General features: G+C 44.0%; 2 protein-coding genes and 1 long non-coding RNA gene across 13 annotated transcripts in view; 2 read left to right on the top strand and 1 right to left on the bottom strand.

Moving 5' to 3' along the window:
* Positions 1 to 3,569, top strand: part of LOC122868983 (caskin-2-like) — a 77,041-nt gene extending 73,472 nt beyond the window's left edge. For 9 of the 11 annotated variants that reach the window (XM_044181494.1, XM_044181491.1, XM_044181493.1 and 6 more), the window contains one exon: positions 1 to 3,569. In XM_044181494.1, the coding sequence (XP_044037429.1) occupies positions 1 to 97 (97 nt within the window). In that variant the 3' untranslated portion in view covers positions 98 to 3,569. The other 2 variants (XM_044181495.1, XM_044181500.1) reach the window with 1 other exon arrangement.
* Positions 3,448 to 6,500, bottom strand: LOC122869017. Its single transcript, XR_006376222.1, has 2 exons — positions 6,187 to 6,500; positions 3,448 to 5,426 (listed from the first exon to the last, which is right to left on the bottom strand). It is a non-coding gene; the product is annotated as an uncharacterized LOC122869017 (long non-coding RNA).
* LOC122868984 (major vault protein) overlaps positions 5,073 to 18,852 on the top strand; it is a 23,289-nt gene continuing 9,509 nt past the window's right edge. Inside the window, exons 1-9 of the mRNA XM_044181503.1 lie at positions 5,073 to 5,376; positions 7,949 to 8,120; positions 10,844 to 11,039; positions 11,318 to 11,441; positions 11,938 to 12,069; positions 12,890 to 12,984; positions 14,598 to 14,834; positions 15,506 to 15,631; positions 18,375 to 18,596. Coding sequence (XP_044037438.1) covers positions 7,957 to 8,120; positions 10,844 to 11,039; positions 11,318 to 11,441; positions 11,938 to 12,069; positions 12,890 to 12,984; positions 14,598 to 14,834; positions 15,506 to 15,631; positions 18,375 to 18,596 — 1,296 coding nt within the window. The 5' untranslated portion in view covers positions 5,073 to 5,376; positions 7,949 to 7,956. The remainder of the gene's footprint in view (positions 5,377 to 7,948; positions 8,121 to 10,843; positions 11,040 to 11,317; positions 11,442 to 11,937; positions 12,070 to 12,889; positions 12,985 to 14,597; positions 14,835 to 15,505; positions 15,632 to 18,374; positions 18,597 to 18,852) is intronic.

The raw sequence follows: 18,852 nt of genomic DNA on the forward strand, positions 1-18,852 counted from the left end.
TAGATCAAACACAGTGAAGTCTGCGGGGACCATTCTGGACGACATCGGCAACATGTTCGACGACCTGGCCGACCAGCTGGACGCCATGTTGGACTGAATATTCGCCCTCAACCTCAGGAAGTGAAAAAGAGAAAAGGAGGGTTGATGGAGAGATTTAACCCCCCTCCGAACTACACGATGGACACGGTCAGAGGAGCGAAAGCCAAACGCTCGTCTTGTTTGAACACCAGCACTTAATCTCCACTGTGCTTCCTCGACGGGTTCCTTTACTCACGTCTCTAACAGGCAGTTGAATCTGGCTGCTGTACGGATGGATTCCCTTTTTTAACCTTTTTAACGCTCGTGTCGTCGTGTCTTATCAAATACGAACCGAACAAAGAGATAAACGTTGGACCAGCGGTATATTATCAGCCCACTGTGAGGAACAACACCTCAGCAGATTATTGTGATTCTTGTTATACACTAATATTGTAACATGAAGTTTGATCTTTTTGACATTAATAGAGAGCCGAAGTCATGGCGTCACTTCCTGTCCAGCATCTGTTCCACTAGCTTCTGTCAGTCTTTCTGAAAAGTGTCTGTGACAGACCTCGATACAGAATTTGACGTTAAACAATTAATTTGGTTGCCGCTTTGGAAAAAGTTGATGGAAGGTGTGCGTTTTCTGCCTGAACGCAGCCTCATCCGTCATCCGCCGACGCTCTCTTCTAAAGGGCTGCGCTGTCCAGTGTCAGAGGCTGCCGCCCGGTAGTCTTTATTTATTTAGCTAGTCTTTAACAATTCAAAATCACACAGCATCAGTGAAAACAAGGAAAGGCAAAACAAGCCAAATACAAAGATCAGAACGTGACTCTACGTATGAAAAGATAGACAGTAGGAGCTTACAGAAACTAAACTGTCACAAATAAATAGAAACAATCAAAAGAACTAAAGTAACATCTATGAGAGTTCATCGAGTTTTGTTTTTGTGACTTTTTGTTAAAGTGGACGTTTGTTAAAAGCTGCTAAAAGCACAAATATTACTCAAACAATGATATAACATGGTTTTAAATGATGTGCCATCCTTCTCCAGACACACGGACAGACCGCACGACGCACTGCCGAGTGCATTCATGTTTCAAGGCTGGATTTCTAGTTATTTGTGTTGTTTCGAATGTTAATGTGCTTTTCTTCCTCGTGGAACCGAAGCCGGTTTTGCTTCGGCTCTCTATGCATCACGTCTGACCATTTCAAATTTTACCTTTGTAATATTTAAAAGAAACTATTTTATACCGAGCGACCTGAACCACGTGTAGTTAGTCCTCCGCTCGGCTCGGCGTCGGCCCGTTTGTGTCCTTAAGTGTTTATGAAGCTACAACCAACCTGTCGAAGTGCTCAGCCGTGTAGTTTAAACAAAGGGAAGCACGTTCAGCTCATTTCACGCGTGGAGTCAGTCAGTGTGTACAGCGGGACACGGCATGTGACATGTCACTGATATACATACTATTTTTTGATATTCATATTAGCCAAATTAGTATTTAAATTAGAGGTATCTAAATATGTATATTGTACACTAGAGGTATATACAGGAGCAGATATTCAACCAAAGTCTTTGTACAGATTTTCCTCTGATATTTTCACAAACATTTCCTTTAAAAAATGCAGAATCCTGAACTGTCCTCTTCCCGTTTATGTTTAGGAAATGTTATTTTGTTGTGCAGCCTGCAGCGGACAGAGAAGGTGTCCATATTTAGCATGCCATAGCTCTGTTTGAACGTTTGTGAAAGAGACTGTTAACCCTGGTTGTGTGTGGCGTGGTCCTGTGGTCATGTGACCTCTGTGCGAATGAGATGCTCTCAGGAAAAATCCCTCCTGACCCGAACCTCCGCGTTCTGCCGCTCACAGCCGAGCGAGATTTAAAGAAGCAGAATTCAGAAGAAATCGAACTAAGAAAAGAAATGAAACACAACACACATTCTCATATGTATTTCTTTGTAATATACACGCATTAACTTTGTCATAATTAAATGAAAACCAGCTGATAAAAGGAGAAGTATGTAGCTTTTTGTCTTTAATCATCAAAATCAAGTCAGAACAAAGAGGATTAACAGATATCTAACAAGTCCGGCAACAGAGACGCGCCAACGCCGAACGCAAAGTTTAGTTGTAGCTGCGGCTACGCAGCGGCTGTTACCTCAAAGCAGGAAGGTGCTGGGTTTCTTTCTACCATGCCTGGCCCGCCCTACACGCCCAACACGCTATAACGTAGGGCCCCGCCAACGATGGCGCCTCCAGAACGCAGGTATTCCTCCGGCGAGGGGTTGGATTGTTGTTTTGTCGTCCAGAGCTGTATCAGCCTCATTTTCTGTTGACGGGTTGGAAAGACTTCGTGCCTTGAGGATGCTGCTGAGAGGCATGGTGACTACAAATGTCGTATTTTGCGTATTAATGTCATGCAAAGATTATGCCCACTTTATAGACTGCAGGAATGTTCTTGCCACATTGTGGTAGTACAGTATATATCAAAGGGTTGTCATGTCGTCCTCATGAAATCAGTAATAGTTAGTTTTATATATATATATATAGTTTTATTTCATAGTTCTCGGCTCCAGGCAAAGTAAGGAGGGCCCCCAAAGAAAATCTTGCCTCGGGCCCCCTGTTGTCTCGAGCCGGGCCGGCTTCCTACAGTCCAAACACATGTGGATCGGGTCGACCGATGACTCTAAACTGTCCGTAACTGTGACTGGTTGTCTGTCTGTATGCGTTAGCCTAGCCTCGTTTGTAGCCTCGGTGCTCTGTATGTTACGCCGCCGCTCAGTCACGTCGACCCCTCAGCACAAACCGTACGGGGGGGGTGCTCGTGTGATGACGGTGATCACGTCACAGGGAATTTGCTGGAAGTGTGCGAGGGACCACAAGTGTTTTCAAAGGGTATTTTTCGGTTTTACAAGAGACTAACAAGTTAACTGACAGTTAGCAAGCTCGCTAGCTTGGTTGCTAACAGGACAAAGTGCACCCAGTATATTTAAAAGCTCTGTTAGTATGTCCCGACAGAGGAGCTTCAATAATCAGCTAATAAGCTACGCTAGCTTCCTCCATTTTGGACTGTTTGATATCTGACAACTGCGTAAATTTCCACTTAAAATGAATTTATTTCACTACAAAATTCCACGTTTTAAATTCTAATGTGAATTTGAACTTTGTTTGATTTGTTTTTAATGAGGCGTTTTAAATCCTCCATACGCGGCAGCGGCAGCGGCTGTCAGTAGACCTGAACCAGACTGACGGCAGCTTCAGGTAGCTGCGGTCGGACACACCTGTAGTGACGAGTGAGTCTTTGCAGCCTTCGCATTCCAAGAGTTCAGTGTTTTCAAACCAGACCAAAGTCTGATCAGAAACAGTCTGGTGGTATTGATCAGCTCTGCAGTGAATATCAGTCAAACTGCATCATACTGGAGGTGGATGATATGTGTGTGTGTGTGTGTGTGTGTGTGTGTGTGTGTGTTATTTTGATATTTCCTGTTGTTTCGGTCGTTCTCTGTCCTCTCCGGCTGTATCGTTTGTTTAACCATTAAATATCTATGACGTTACCCTGCTCCTGTGTGTTCGTCTTTATTGACGGAGAATTAAGTACATAAAGCCCAAAACGCAGAACAAGTCATCAGACACCGCGCCCCGATCCAAACATCAAAGTCACAAAGAAAGAAAGAAAGAGAGAGAGATGAATAACATCATTGTCATCCTCAGGCTGAGACGGCAAGCTGTGCTCGAATGACTAGGCGGCCATTTTGCTTCAGCATATCCAGGTCTCCCTGAAGGCCCCGCATATACTGCACCCACATTAAAGCAAGCCACCATGTGTGCAGCTGTTACTGTAAAATGTGAACTCCTCCCAGGCTCCTACTGAGACCCTCAAATGCCTTTTTGTTTCTTTTAAATGTCTTGTTAAGACAAATATACTCCTCGGAGTCCTAACTCCGTCAGGTCTGAACTCTCAGACATGAAACTCTCATCGAATCGTTCAGCGAGACTCGCACTTCCAGAGGACGTCATCGTCTCTGACGTCCGTCCAGAATAAACCTCCAGAAACCAGCTGAGACAGCAGAGAAGAAGCGGCTGCAGAACCTGCCTGAGAATCCTGCTGTTTCTAAGTTTCCTTCAGTCTCGCAGTGATCCAGAGACAGCTGTCTGTCCGTCCACGGGTCCACTGCAGACAGGAGCTGCTGACTGCTGGTTCGGCTGCTCTGACGGGACAGTCTGACCGCATGTGAACAGATTCAGGCTGAACAAACAAACAAAAACGGGGCTCAAGTGGTTCCAAAACTTAGAGCATGATTATCAGAGGTACGACGAAGAAAAGTGAAGTGAAGAATCCATGAACATGGAGCGAAGTGTCTCTTCAGATGTGACTTTGAGAAGGTCGAGTCTTAGAGCAGCTAGTTCATATGAATTCTAATTATTTCTACAATGTATAGCACTGTTTGTTGTAGTAACACAGGCAGGGTTTCACACACTGGCCGTTAGTTTTCTGGAGTTCCTGCAAATGTAATAAATAAAACGTAGACTTGTGATTGGGGAATGTTCCAGAATAACTATATTCCAGCAGGATTCGTTTGTTTTAAGGGAAACTTTGACTTGTGACAGGCTAAATCTTACTGAATCATTTGTTCAGTTGAGTCTCGAGAACTCAGACATTTACCACATCACCACATCTCTCTTTTTACTTCACTGCATTTATCTGACAGCTCTAGTTACTGATAGACGGGGGGGGGGGACACTCACTCACAAGCTGCCCAGCAGAATATAAAGTAAATAAAATGAGCTGCACCTTCAGCAGCTGCAGCATTAAAGCCATGAACACATTAATGCATCAATAATTATAATCCAGTAATATAATAAACATTGTTCTGAAATGGAACATTCTTTTGCTACTTTAAGTTTATTTTGGTGCTTTTGTGCTTTTACTAAACCTGAGAGTGCAGGACTCTTCAGGTAGTTAATTGAATTAATGGTCGCGTCTGTAAACAAACGTCATGACGTGACCAGCAGATGTCGCCGTTTCCTCTGACGCAGCGCCTCAAACGCTTTACGTAAACAACTGACGTTCACACATGTTCTGTGATGTTCGTGCTCAGAGCCTATGGATCCATGCATAGATGACAGACTGGATCAGATATTCAGATCCACACCACCTGACAGCGGCCTGACGCAGCTCTGCAGCAGTCGGTAAACCACGTGACAGCTGATCCAGCTTCCGGGATCACAACGCCCACCAAGTGACTGTACAGCTGTTTCCGTGATCCTCCTGGCTTCTTCTTCAGTTCCCCTCAGTGTCACCACAGCGTGAGTCTGGACCCGTCCGAGCCTGCTGCTGCTGCTGATCCTCACAGGGCCGAGGTAAGAACCCAGGAACTACTTCACCCCTCCGCCGCTAGCAGAACTCCGCTCTAAAACATCAAAGTTTAAAACTTGGTTTAAAAGTTTAAAAGATGGATGCGAGGCTTAATATATATTTAATACATTTTGGGAACGAATAGGAGCCGAACTTCAAATCGGCATACGTCTGATACACCAAGCAGGACGTAATTCTTCAAAGTGTTAGTTTTAACAACTGTTCCAGCCAACTTCCACCAACACCAACATCGTCAGCGTCAGACAGCGAGTTTAAAAGTTAGACCTCGGACTAATCTGTAGCGAAGCGTCGGTCGCGATCCGTCTCAGAGCCGATTACAGCAGACATATTTGTTGTTTCATATTAAATGAAATAGAAATATACTGCATGTGTCTGTATAGAGATGTGTAATTATTTACTAACTTCATTAGTAGGGTGTTTGTTTTTTGCTTGTTGTGCAACTTGGATAGTTATTCTGGACTCATCCAGCTTTCTAACATCAGTATGACCGAAGCTTTAATGTATTGCAGATGAAGAAAGTTGCATATTTACTTCTTGCAAAAAATAAGATCCGGAAGAGTCGGCTCCCTTTTTAAAAGAGCCGCGATTCCCATCACTACTTATGAGAAACTAGAGCCGGACTCCCCGCAGCTTCCTATTCGGTCCTCAGTCCTTCATCGGCGTCCTGCAGGGCGGGAGCACCCTCACAGGGGACGGGACATTACATTTGGAGGATTTGTAACTGGAGTTTGGCGTTAGGTTCTCTCCATAGGAGAAGAAGGGGTGAGAAAGTTAGAACCAGGAAGTGGCCTCACCCAGGAACCAAGTTCCCTGCTCGAGTCCAGGTTGAGCCTGCTGTGGTGGGTCAGACCGGCAGGAGAGGCTCCCTGCTGGATCCGACTCCTCTCGTCCACAGTCCAGTCTGATGCTGCTGACTGGAAGACCACAGAGCCCGGCGGAGCTGCTGCACTTTGTACCCAACAACACATTTATTGATCCTGAGGAAGAGCACGAAGAGGCACCGCCCCTCTCGCTCCTGGCTCTCTGTGTGCGGTCTGAACTACGACTCAGGGCTTTTTTAATGTGTCCTGATCCAGAACACAGCTGACCCCCAGTCTCAAAGTCTCAGCCGTCACGTCTGTCACCTCAGGCCTTTGAATCCTGTGTAGCTTGTTTCTGTCACTGCGTCTACTTTACTATCAGGGCTGCGTCCAATAATAGTCTTCATTATCAATGAATCCCTCAATAATTCTTTCGATTGATCGTTTAGTCTACAGTGGAAAACGGCCGTCACTACAGGCACAGGGAGAAGTGTAAACCAAACCTAATGATATAAACGAGGCATTCCTGAAGTCCTCTGTCGGCTCTGTTTGAAGCTGACGGCTGAGGATATTCAGGTATTCGAGCGATTAGTCGATTCATCTATTAACCGTCAAATATTTGCCGCTTCCGACTTCTCGGGTGTGAATCTCTGATGATGAAATGTTGTCGTCGTTTCATGTGATGAAGGTGGAACAGCAGCTGGTCCTCGATCTGACACACAGGAGGCGAGTCCGTCCTGATGCGGAGATCCGACTCTGGTCAGTCGGCTTCGAGAACCGTCAAATACGTGTTTCAGCTCTACTTCGTATGCGAACTGCAGGACTTTCCTCCAGGTTTTCTCTGATATATTTTGGCTTTTTCAAAATAATTTTTAGTCTTTACGTTCAGACAACACAGGTGGCAGCACAGATAAATACTAAAACAATGATTTTCCCGATCGATCAGTTATTCCTTTGGTCTATGAAACAGAGGAAAATGTCGTGTGACGCTTTGTTTCTCCCGAGTTTTCATTTAGTTTCTTAGCTTCCGTTCAGTCCGGACACTCGATGCTCTGTGTGCTCAGCAGGTGTGTCTCACACCTGAGGTTCAGTCACTAAATAAGTTCTCACAGTTCCAACCTTGGCGTGAGTTCACAGCGAGCTGTTCACGCTGAAACCTTCGAGTCAACTCTGAGCTTCTTCCTTCAGATCAGAAGGATCAACACTAGTCGATAAAGGTTCAGACACTCCAATAATACTTTTATTTTTTTTACAAGTTTTTCTACACAATAAGTAATCAAACGTTTGTAAACGCAAACAGCTGCACAAGAAAGGGAATCCTTTAAACCCAGTACTTCAGAGAGGAGCTCGGACTCTTCGATCAGCGCGTCGCTCCTCATCTAAAGTCCAAACGGTGGCGAGACCAACATTTTCTCGGCTTATTCTCCGCTTCTTAGCTCTTGTTTCCCACACGAGACGTCTGCAGAAATAAACCTGCTCATCGCAAAATCTGCATTTAGTTCTTTAGAAGAACCCGAGCGATGATGATGATGATGATGATGATGATGTGTAGCGCATGTTCACTGGAATAATGAACGATACAGTTCTAGCTCGTCTACTAAATGTAGCAGAACTCCGACTTTGGATTCAAATAAAACTTTTATTTTTACCCGCATTGTCTTGATTTAAAACATCACACACACACACACACACACACACACACACACCAGGTTGTGAATGGCACTGACAGACCCTCTCCTCTCTCGCCAATATTTAGTTTAGATCATGTCTAAGAAGGGAGGAAACCACGGGGTGGAGTTTCAGGGGCTGGTGGAGGCGTCCATCATCCGGATCCCCCCCCATCACTACATCCACGTGCTGGACCAGAACACCAACATCGCCCGGGTGGAGATCGGGCCGCTCACCTACATCCGCCAGGACAACGAAAGGTCAGAAAGTCCGCTAAACCTTCGCATTTCAGCCTCACGGCTGCTCTCGCAGTGTGTTGAGTGGCGCTGGTAGTTATACATGATGGCATTTCTGAATACGACCTGTCTAGCTAAGACATTATAGTGAGTAAATATAATAGTAAAACTTTATTTACAGAGCACTTATCAAAACAAAGTACAAAGTGCTTCACAGAGAGAGAAATAAAACACCACAGCGAATGATGAAATACATTTAATAAACAATAAAATAAACAGTTCAGGTAAAATCAGGATCTGCTTTCAGATAAAAATGTGTTTTGAGACGAGACTTAAACGAAGACTCTGACTCAGACAGCCTGATGTCTTCGGGCAGGTTGTTCCAGAGCCTCGGGGCCCTGATGGCCAAAGCTCTGTCCCCCTTAGTTTCCATCCTGGACTCAGGAACAGACAGGAGACCCCTGCCCGAAGATCTCAGACTGCGTGAAGGTTCATAAGGGATTACAAGGTCTAAAATATAGTCTGGGGCCATGAAGAGCCTTAAAAGTAATCAACAAGATCTTAAAATGAGTCCTGAAACCAACAGGGAGCCGATGTAAAGAGGCTGAACCAGGTGTGACGTGGTCCCACCTCTGGGTCCTGGTTTACAGCCGAGCAGCTGAGTCCTGTACAGTCTGCAGTCTGTCAGAGTTTTTAGATTAAGACGAGTGAACGGGCTGTTACAGTGATCGAGGCGTGAGGAGATAAAAGCACGAACAACAGTTTCTGCATCGCAGTAAACCAGGAGCCTGCAAATAAACTGAGCTAAACCTTCAGTATGTTGTGACATCGTGGATGTAACGAATGGCAGCCTGTAAGGGGGGCGCTCGCAGGACTTCAGACCTGTTAATCTTCTGACTGATTATGATGCACACTGACACACATGAGCTGAACGTGCAGATTGAGCTGCTCGTCACCTGTTTGTCTAAAGGAAACTGTCATTCTTCAGTGACAGAAAACCTGCTGAGCAGATGTTTGTGCTCTCTATTATCTCCTAGATAGACCACACACACACACACACACACACACACACACACACACACACACACACACACACACACACACACACTCCTGATGTAACGTGTTAAAGTTGGGTTAGCACGAGGACATTTGGTTCATGTAATTATAAGAAAATCCATTTATTATATATTTATTAATTCATCATTTCATCGTAAAATGGTGTAAAATCAGTTTTGATATTAAAGTGAACAAAAGCAGCAAATAATCACATTGGGAAAACCTGGAAGCAGAGAATGTTTGATTTAATTTAAACAATCAATCATCCAAATCGTTGCTTATTGACTAATAATTTCAGCAGTGAAAAAAGGACAAATACCTCGTCTGCTTTGAATAACCAGATAAAACGACCTGCCGGAGACTTTAATGTTAATTCAAATCCTTCAGCATTAAAGCGTTGATGAATGTTAGCGTTTGTCCCGAGGTGCCTCTAGAGGTCCAGTAACTGCTTACAGTTATCCTGTTAGCATGCTAACTTTAAGCTTGTTAGCACGCTACAGTAACTTTAGCTAACATGCTAGTATGTGAACAGACATTACTGTTGAAGGAATAGTTTGATATTTTGGAAAATACTCGTATTGCCTTTCTTTTGAGAGTGAGTTGTTTAGATGGATATCAATTTGTGTGTACAGAGCTGGAGTCAGGACGTGGTTAGCCTAGCTTAGCATAAAGACTGGATGTAGGGGGAAATTGCTAGCCTGGCTCTAGTTCAAACGTACACCTATGAACACCTCTAAAGCTGTATTTTGTTTGTTTAATCTGCACGCAAACAGAAATGTTTTAGCGGCAGTCTAGGAGCTAAGCTAAGCTAAGCTGTTTCTCAATCTTATCACTCTAGCTAGCTCCGGGCAAGAAAGGGAATAAACGTAATTAGTGTTAAGCCTATTCTTTCAACATGCTAACTATGTATGTTAGCATCTTAATATGTTAACATTAACATGCTAACAAGCACCGCTAAAGCCAAACTTGCTAACAATTATCATTAACATTGGATTAATAAAATCAAACATAACGTTACATAACGGCAACTGTCTGCTGAACTGTTAGATGTTATCAGCTCTGGCCAATAGATAAAATTTAGTGAGTTAGCCAAAGCACATAATAAAACTTGTTTGGTAAGGTTAGCAACAGTAATGTTAGCAACAGTTTTCTAAGCTCCTTTCAGACACGCAGCTCATTATGTAAAATGGCTGACAGTTTTACTCAGTGAGCTTCAGAGGTGCTGGTAGGAGTATTTTTGAACTTTGAACAGGCTAGCTGTTTCCCCCTGCTTCCAGTCTTTATGCTAAGCTAGGCTAACCACGTCCTGACTCCAGCTCTGTACTGAACACACAGACTTGAGGTTGATATCCATCTTAACATCTCAGAAAGAAAGAAGGAGAATACGCTTATTTCCAAAATGTTAACTTATTCCCTTTTTTAAATTTGTATGTTTGGGAGGTTTTAGTCGCCGTGCATCATTGTTTGGTTTCTTCAACGAAACTGCATGATGTGAGTTTGAACTGATACACAGAATAAAGACATCATTGTCCCAGCCCTAATAATAATAACAGTAATAAAAGTGCGTTATTTGTTACTCTTACGCAGTATGGACTCTGTAAACAAAGTCTTGACCATTAATGTAACGATGGTGCCATATTTTTTTAATGATTAATGATCATGTGACCTCATCCTCCTCTTTTCTTCCTCAGAGTGCTCTTTTTACCGGTTCGCATGACCATGGTGCCGCCGCGTCACTACTGTGTGATCTTAAACCCCGTGGCACGCGATGAAGACAAGCAGGTCCTCTTTGACCAATCGGGTCAGGCCAAACTTCGCCACGCTGACCTGGAGATCCGTCTGACCCAGGAGCCGTTCCCCCTGTACCCCGGAGAGGAGATCCAGCAGGTCTGTAAGAAACCCGGTCTGTCCCACAGGCAGCTTTATTGTCCATCACAAGGACATGGTCTTTGATGTGGCTCACAAGTTAAAAACAATTTATTATAAATAAAATAATTATGTAATTTTTACCCATTTATCAGAAAACATAATTATTCTTTAAAGGAGGAGAAACTGGGAACTGATCCCAAATGCAAAGACACAATTAAGCAGTCTTGTGTGTATTTTTTAACAAAAGAAGTAAGTTAATCGTTACTGGAGTTTGACTCCCAGTGTTTGTGTGTCAGGACGTGACCCCGCTGCAGATCGTGTATCCGGACACGGCGCTGCGTCTGCAGGCTCTGCTGGACTTCGAGGAGAGCGGAGGAGAGAAGAGAGTGGCTGGAGACGAGTGGCTGTTTGAAGGACCGGGTATGTTTTTACCGAACGCTAAAGAGTTGTCTAGTTTGTAGTTTGTCCCACGTAATACAGCTGCTCCGCGCGTATTTACCCTCAGCGAGGCCGACATTACTACGACTGAAGTCCTTCAATGTTTCAAAAAAATATAAAAATACAGAAAGTATTGTATAGAAAACACTCATAACAGAAATTTGAGTATAAATTAGATTTTAAAGATACCATTTGCAACAGAAGCGTTCGGTATTTAAATCATCTCTCGTTTCTTACGTACTGAGGGATGCAGTGTTTGCTTTCCTTCCTAACTTTATATATTTCACTCTTTATAATTGAATGATCAGTGTTTTCTTGCAGCAGGAAACACAACAATGTGTTTGTGATTCGGGACGTTTTTTAGGTCCACATGTCTCCTGACCCAACAGCAGGAGCTGTCAACCTCTGTAATATATGTCGATGTGTTATATAGGAATGATGATACAGTTCAGATGTAGGAGATGTGTGTTTGCTGCAGGAACCTACATCCCCAGGAAAGAGGTGGCGGTGCTGGAGACCATCAAGGCCACAGTGATCCGAGAGAACCAGGCCATCAGACTGAGAGCTCGCAAGGAAGGAGTGGACAGGGGGGGAGTCCGCAGGGTCACAGGTAACACACACACACACACACACACATCCTTGTACTTCTATCGTTGGGAGTCATTGACATAATGCTTTCCCAAGCCCCTTACCATAACCATAACCTATTTCTGACCTAACCCTGAAAACCAAGTCTGAACCTTCAAACAGCCCTTTGAAGTTGTGAGGACCGGCCAAAATGTCCTCACTGTGTAGGTAAAAAATTCAGTCCTCACTATGTAGCAAGTACAAGTACTCACACACACACTAACAATGATAAGACGGGGAAGAATGCAGTTTATTTGTATAGCTCGCACAGTAGCAGTTTACAAGGAGAACAGAAACCTGGTTGTGTATATTGTCCACATGCGTAAGAAGAAAAGCAGAATTTGTGATCAGTTCAAACAAAACAAACGTACATGTTACTTATGTATTCCATACATACATATACCAACCTGCACACACACATAAATACACACATGCAGACAAAAAATACCCAAATGAAATGAGCTCATAAATGTTTTCAGAAACGATTTTAAAAGAAAGTGATTTAGCAGATTCGTCAGGCAGGTCTGTTCCGGTTGTTTCCTCGAGGCCTGTTGAATTTCTTCCTCATAAAACGTGTGTGTTTTTAAATGTAAGGATTTAAAGAACTCCCTTGCAAAATTCAGTATTCAGGGTGTTTATGAAAAGCAAGTTGCAGATGTTTTTCACTTGACGACCAGAATGAAAATCCCAAATGTGCTGAAATATTGCAGAGGGATGACGGCTTTGTTCCTTTTTGTCTCTGGACATTAAAAGTGACATTATTAACCTAACGACACTTGGCGTGTGTGTGTGTGTGGTTTCAGGTGAGGAGTGGCTGGTCAGTAAGGTGGGAGCGTACCTTCCAGGTGCCCATGAAGAAGTCATCGACATTGTGAACGCCTTCATCCTGACTGACAAGGTGACTCCACCCTTCTCTGTGTGTCTTTAATGGAAATCAGTTCAAGACTGAGGAAACAGACGGATTTATAATGGCAGAGTATTTTGAGAGCGATGAAGTGATGACAGGGTTGCACGTGTAGTTGATGTTATGAGAAAATGTTGCTTTGTAGCATCAAAGTTTGTATCCGTCGCATTCAAACTCCAGCTGAGAACAGAACAACCGTCAGTGGATTCAGGCTGGAGGAGAAGCGTCGTCCTGCCGAGGAACATCCACTCGTTTATCTAAAGGTCTGAGCCGTCCTGCGGCTCGTTGTACGTCTCACAGATGGGTCTCAAGTCTCAGGCCGTGTCAGGCTGTTCGATACCAGTTTTGAGTCTGAATCTGTGAGTCAGTGGTGGCCAGTGCTGTCCTGTATGCTGTTGCATGCTGGGGCAGCAGGCTGAGGGTAGCGGACGCCAACAGACTCAACAAACTGATCCGTAAGGCCGGTGACATTGTGGGGGTGGAGCTGGACTCTCTGGCGGTGGTGTCAGAGAGGAGGATGCTGGCCAAACTACACGCCATCTTGGACAGTGTCTCCCACCCGCTCCATGACGCGCTGGTCAAACAAAGGAGCACCTTCAGCGGAAGACTCATCCCCCCACAATGCACCACAGAGCGCCACAGGAAGTCATTCCTGTTTAACTCCTCCCTCTAAGTGTCAGTCTGTTTGACCCGAAGTCACTAAACTGGACATTGATCATTAACATCTGCAATACTTAATAATAATTGTGCAATATTCTCTGTTTTCAGTTCAAAATTCCCTATTTATTGATATTGATATTTACTGCTGTGCAGTATCCTCCGTCTCATAAATAAACTACACGTGACAGTTCATGCACTATTACTTTTTACTATTCACTATTCACTATTACTATCATTATTATCATCATCATCAACAACAACCGGTAAACCCACTTGGTACTTCACACTTATTTTATTTTATACTTATACCCACTTGGTACTTAATTTATTTTCTGACCTGTATTATAGTGTGTTATATATATTTTTTGCTTAGTGCTTCTCTTCCTGTGTGCACTGACGTAAAGGCGAGCAAAAGAGTTTCCCCTCGGTGATCAATAAAGTATTTCTGATTCTGATTGAGCTCAGATTGAATCGCTGTGATGTAAAGTGAAAACATTAGTATTCGGGTTATGATCAGGTTTTGGAAGAATCCTGGCTTCAGAAACCTGGCTCAGTACCAGTTTTGAGCCGACTGGATATACTACCTTGAGTTAGTGTCCTGTCGACACCTGATGTTGAGAAATCAAAAACCTGGATTTAGACACTGAACTGCAAACTGTGGAAAGTTTCATTCATAAATTCAGAGACAAACAGCAGAAACATGAGACAGGGACAAGAAACCCGGAGACTGTTGGAAGCAGGTTTCCAGGGAACTGAGGAACGTGATAAGAACCCAGATGTTTTGCAGGTAAACAGACTCCCTGTGTCTCAGTGAGATGTAGGACAATTATTGTCTCTTACGGCGTTCGCCTGGGACCAAACTGTCCAGTGTACAGAGGCACGACATCACTTAAACTGCGAAAACAGACATGAACCAGGTGTTAATGCTTCACTTGTCGTCTCCTCAGAGAGCGCTTCATGTTCGCGCCCTGCGGCCTTTTAAAGACGCCGGCGGGCGGGACCGCCGTACGGGGGAGGAGTGGCTCGTCACCATAGCCGACCGGGAGGCTCACATCCCCTCTGTGGCGGAGGAGGTGGTGGGGGTGGTGGACGTGACCACTCTGAGCAGCAGACAGTACTGTGTGATCCTGGACCCGGTCGGACCCGACGGGAAACCTCAGCTGGGACAGAAGAGGGTGGTGAAGGTGAGAAGCGTCCCTCTTTACTTGAATGAGCTCCATGGTTTCAATCTTCCCTTTTTTTTGTCATTATTTTTTCCCAGAACATTCGGCAAAACCAAACAATATGACAGAACGATCTCTCCGACATTTTGATGGCACTTATAAATGATCTGTAGCTTGCTGAGTCGGTGCGATTACGGAAACATCTGTCTGTTTTAACAGATGGTCAAAACTCATAAAATAGTGTCTAATTGCTAAACTGCTGAATTAAAAGAATATTCTAGTTTGGGAGTATCTTCTGTATAATGTTTTAATCATTTCTATCTTATTTCAAAATGTTACGGTCTTTCTTTGTAGTCCTATTTTTTCTTTTTCTTAACTTGAACTTCTGACATTTCATCGCTTATATGAAGCTAAACAGGCTTAAAGTCTTTTTTTCTTGCTAGTTTTAAGGTTGGATAGTGGTTTGTAGCGGCTATAATTTTATGCAAGTCATTTTTGCTTACCCCCCTGGGATTTTTTTGAAATCGGCAATGTTCACAAGTTCCCCGAATATTTTGTTTCTAGAAGTTTTTCAGCGTAAAAGCCACTAATATCTCTCTCATTCTGTTCTGTAATAATATTTCACTACTACTACGTACTGGATCTACTTTCCCCCCGTACCTGGTAACTGACTCCTCCTTTCTCTCTGTCAGGGTGAGCGTTCATTTTTCCTGCTGCCGGGTGAGCACCTTGAACACGGCATCCAGGACGTGTACGTGCTGTCGGAGGAGGAGGGTCTGGTGCTGAAAGCTGTGGAGGCCTTCAACGACACAGAGGAGGTGAGGAGAGGAATCACAACTGTCCAGCTCATTAACACGAAGGCCTCCATGTTTGTGGCCAACACAAGCAGCACTGTAATAATAATAATAATAATAATAATAATAATAATAATGTAATAAAGCTTAAAATGCAATTAAAACACTTTTCAACCAGTCGTTGCGTTTAAATCTCATGCGGCATCAAAACTTTTAATGTGTTCAAAGCAGCGTGTTTATCTATAAATGTTGACAGTATCTGTTGTCCGCAGCTGATTCATACGGTAAAGGTTTTGTTCGTTTACCTTGTAAAAACCCATTCAGACTGCCTTATGACATGGTCTGGGTGAATACTCGATTCTGATTGGCTGCAGGGTGTCCATTAATTCCTAATAATGGACTCCTGCTAAGTAGTTCCAGTGAAACTGTGTTCACCGTTCTAAAGATTCGTTGTTCAGTGCCTCTGAACACCACAGGATGGCGACTGTAACACACAAGCTGCAGGAAGTACACTGCCCCTCTGAACTTCCTGTTACTTTCACATAAGCATCATCTCGCCTCCCATTCGCTGTTCGACTCGCTACTCCAGGCTGCGGCTGCCAACACACGTGGCTCTGGCTTTGTTGTGAAAATCTTGATCTTGATTTGAGGATAGCTCAAGCTAGTAGCTGTTGACTTTGAATCTTGCTAGCATAACGTTAGCTTTCTGAGCTGAGCGGACTAGAAATATCTCCCGTTGCCAAGTCGTATCTAAGGTTCGTCCTATTTCTTGGAGTAGTGAACAACATTTCCATTGCATAAGAACCTTATGGGTTGGTAATGATTGTTCCAGGTAGTAGTCAAACCCTCAGCTGTAGCGAGGGAAACTGAGTTATGGCTTGTGAAAAACTTTTGATTTTGATGGCAAAGCGCATGAAAATATAAATTAATGGTCTTTTTCTTTGGCAAGTGACCATGGTGTAGGCGGGATAATGCCCTTCGAGGTGTCCATTATCAGGAATTAGTGGACTCCGCTAAGGATGGTTGCCGTCCATTAATTCCTGATAACGGACACCTCGTCGAGCATTATCCCTTACGTATCACACCAGTTACATTATGATGCGATTATTTTCAACGCGAGATACAGTAGGAATGAAACTGACACCGCGCAGAATTGACGCGATCAGAAACAGTTTTTCTGTTAAGTTTTATCGTTGTTGTCCTAATGAACTAATTAACGTGTGTGGTGCTGTGTGTTCACGTCGTGTTTGAGCTGTTGTCATACTTCACTGTGATTGGCTAAGAGTGTATTTATTAATCACCACACCCTCTTCGCCTTCACTCTGCTGCCCCCGCAGTCCCACACCTCTCGCTTCATGCTGCTCCTTGTGACATAAATCAGTCATTTGATTGTTCAAGATGTCAGTGAGCTCTTATCTTTTCTGCAGATCAAACACATCAACTGTGTTTTCATTTTGTCTTTTAAAGTGTCTCTCTCTGTGAGGGAGTTATTGACGTGGACAGGAATGAAGGGAGGAGCAGGTGTGACTTTGTGTTCACTCAGACATAATTTATTTGTACTCTGACAGTTTGTAAAGCTGGTCTTGTGCAACCGGCTGATAACTGATTACAAAAGCAAACTTCATCTTCATACAGAGGTGTGTCGTGATGAAAGACTAGAGCGATTTAAATGCTGGTGTGAAGTGAAGCGTCAGAGGTGTGTCTCTGCCCTCTCTGGTTGAGAGATTAAAGTCTGTTGCAGCTTGGACCACGGCCAGCATGTTCAGAGGTTATCGCAGGTATTTCTTTCAGGGAAAAGGGAGTGGATTTTGGTGAGAGAAAATGCCACAATCATGATGGGTGTGAGAGGTCACAAAAACGTGCTCCGTCGCAAAAACAAGATTGTCGGCTGCTGCTAAGTTGTTCTCAAAGCCTTTTTATAAAGTACGGGCCGGTGTTTGTGCCAGCAGGTACGGAGTGTGATTGGTTAAGGCTCGTATTTTACTGAATCTAAATCCTTTCGAATCAAATTCATTTAGGTACAGCTTTTAACATTCGTAAGACGCGAAAGCTGCAGCTAAAACTCAGAGTTTAGTTGAGATCTGTGATTACAGAAGTCAGAAACAGTGTCGAGAGTCGGTCTAATTAATGTTGCCAACCTGAAAATGAGCTGAGCAGCAGCAGATGTGAAAAGTTGATTAAATCTGAGCCTGCTGACTCTTACACCTCATTTTTACGAGCCACTTCTTTTTCACATACTGGAGTTCCTGATTCACAACTATGAAGCTGATCAGCTTAAAATATTGATATGATTTCATCAGAGAATCAAAGTTTAGCTCCTGAAACATGAGGTGGTTTCAGCAGTGAAGAAGAGGAGTGCTTGCTAGTAAACACGGATGTAAACGATGCAGGTTTCAAACTTTGAAATGTTTTATGATACTTAGTTACATTCCTCCACTGCACCATCTTCCTTCCTAAGCGGGCTAACCCATTATACCCGCCTCTGTTCTCTTCTTCTTCTGCTCTCCCTTCTTTCCTTTGAATCAAACCCCGCCCTCTCCCGACGCCATGTTCCTTCTTCATCACTCCGTCCACCCTTTACGTTTTCCTCCTCCTCTCGAAATTTCTTCCACTTTGATTTCACATTATTTGGGTTTCATTTTCCCCTCAGTGCCCCTCTCCAATCCCCTCTCCTCCTCTTCCTCCCCCTCCTCCCCCACTCCAATGCATCGCCACGTTAACCCTTCTCTCCCTCCTCCACCTCTCTCTCCCCCGTTCTCTCTGTCAGCGTGAGGAGGAGGAAGAGGCGGCAGAGGAAGAGGAGCTGATGCAGGAGAGGGCGAAGCGCTCGCGGAGGAGCGGCGTCCTCCGTCGCCCCGGAGACCGCTGGATGCTGCGGGGTCCCATCGAGTACGTCCCCCCCGCCACTGTGGAGGTGGTGCTGAGACGACAGGCCATCCCGCTGGACGAGAACGAGGGCATCTACGTCCGGGACATCAAAACTGGAAAGGTACGAGTTGGCGGCTTCGGTTTCTCTTTAGCGGAGCGTACCGCTGCTTTGTTTTCATGTGAGAATGTCATTTGTGAGGATTTTCTGCTTTTTATTATGTTATGGGAGCAAACTGACTACGTTAAGTTTTGGACAGTTGGTCGGACATTTGAAGACGTCACCTTGAAAATTGTGATTGTAATTTTTTAATTTTTCAACAATAATTGATGAACTGGGAATGGAGAAAGATTTTCTAGAATAAATAATAATAATAATA

This window comes from Siniperca chuatsi, linkage group LG21 (genome assembly GCF_020085105.1).
Source record: "Siniperca chuatsi isolate FFG_IHB_CAS linkage group LG21, ASM2008510v1, whole genome shotgun sequence".
In the NCBI taxonomy this organism is placed as follows: Eukaryota; Metazoa; Chordata; class Actinopteri; order Centrarchiformes; family Sinipercidae; genus Siniperca; species Siniperca chuatsi.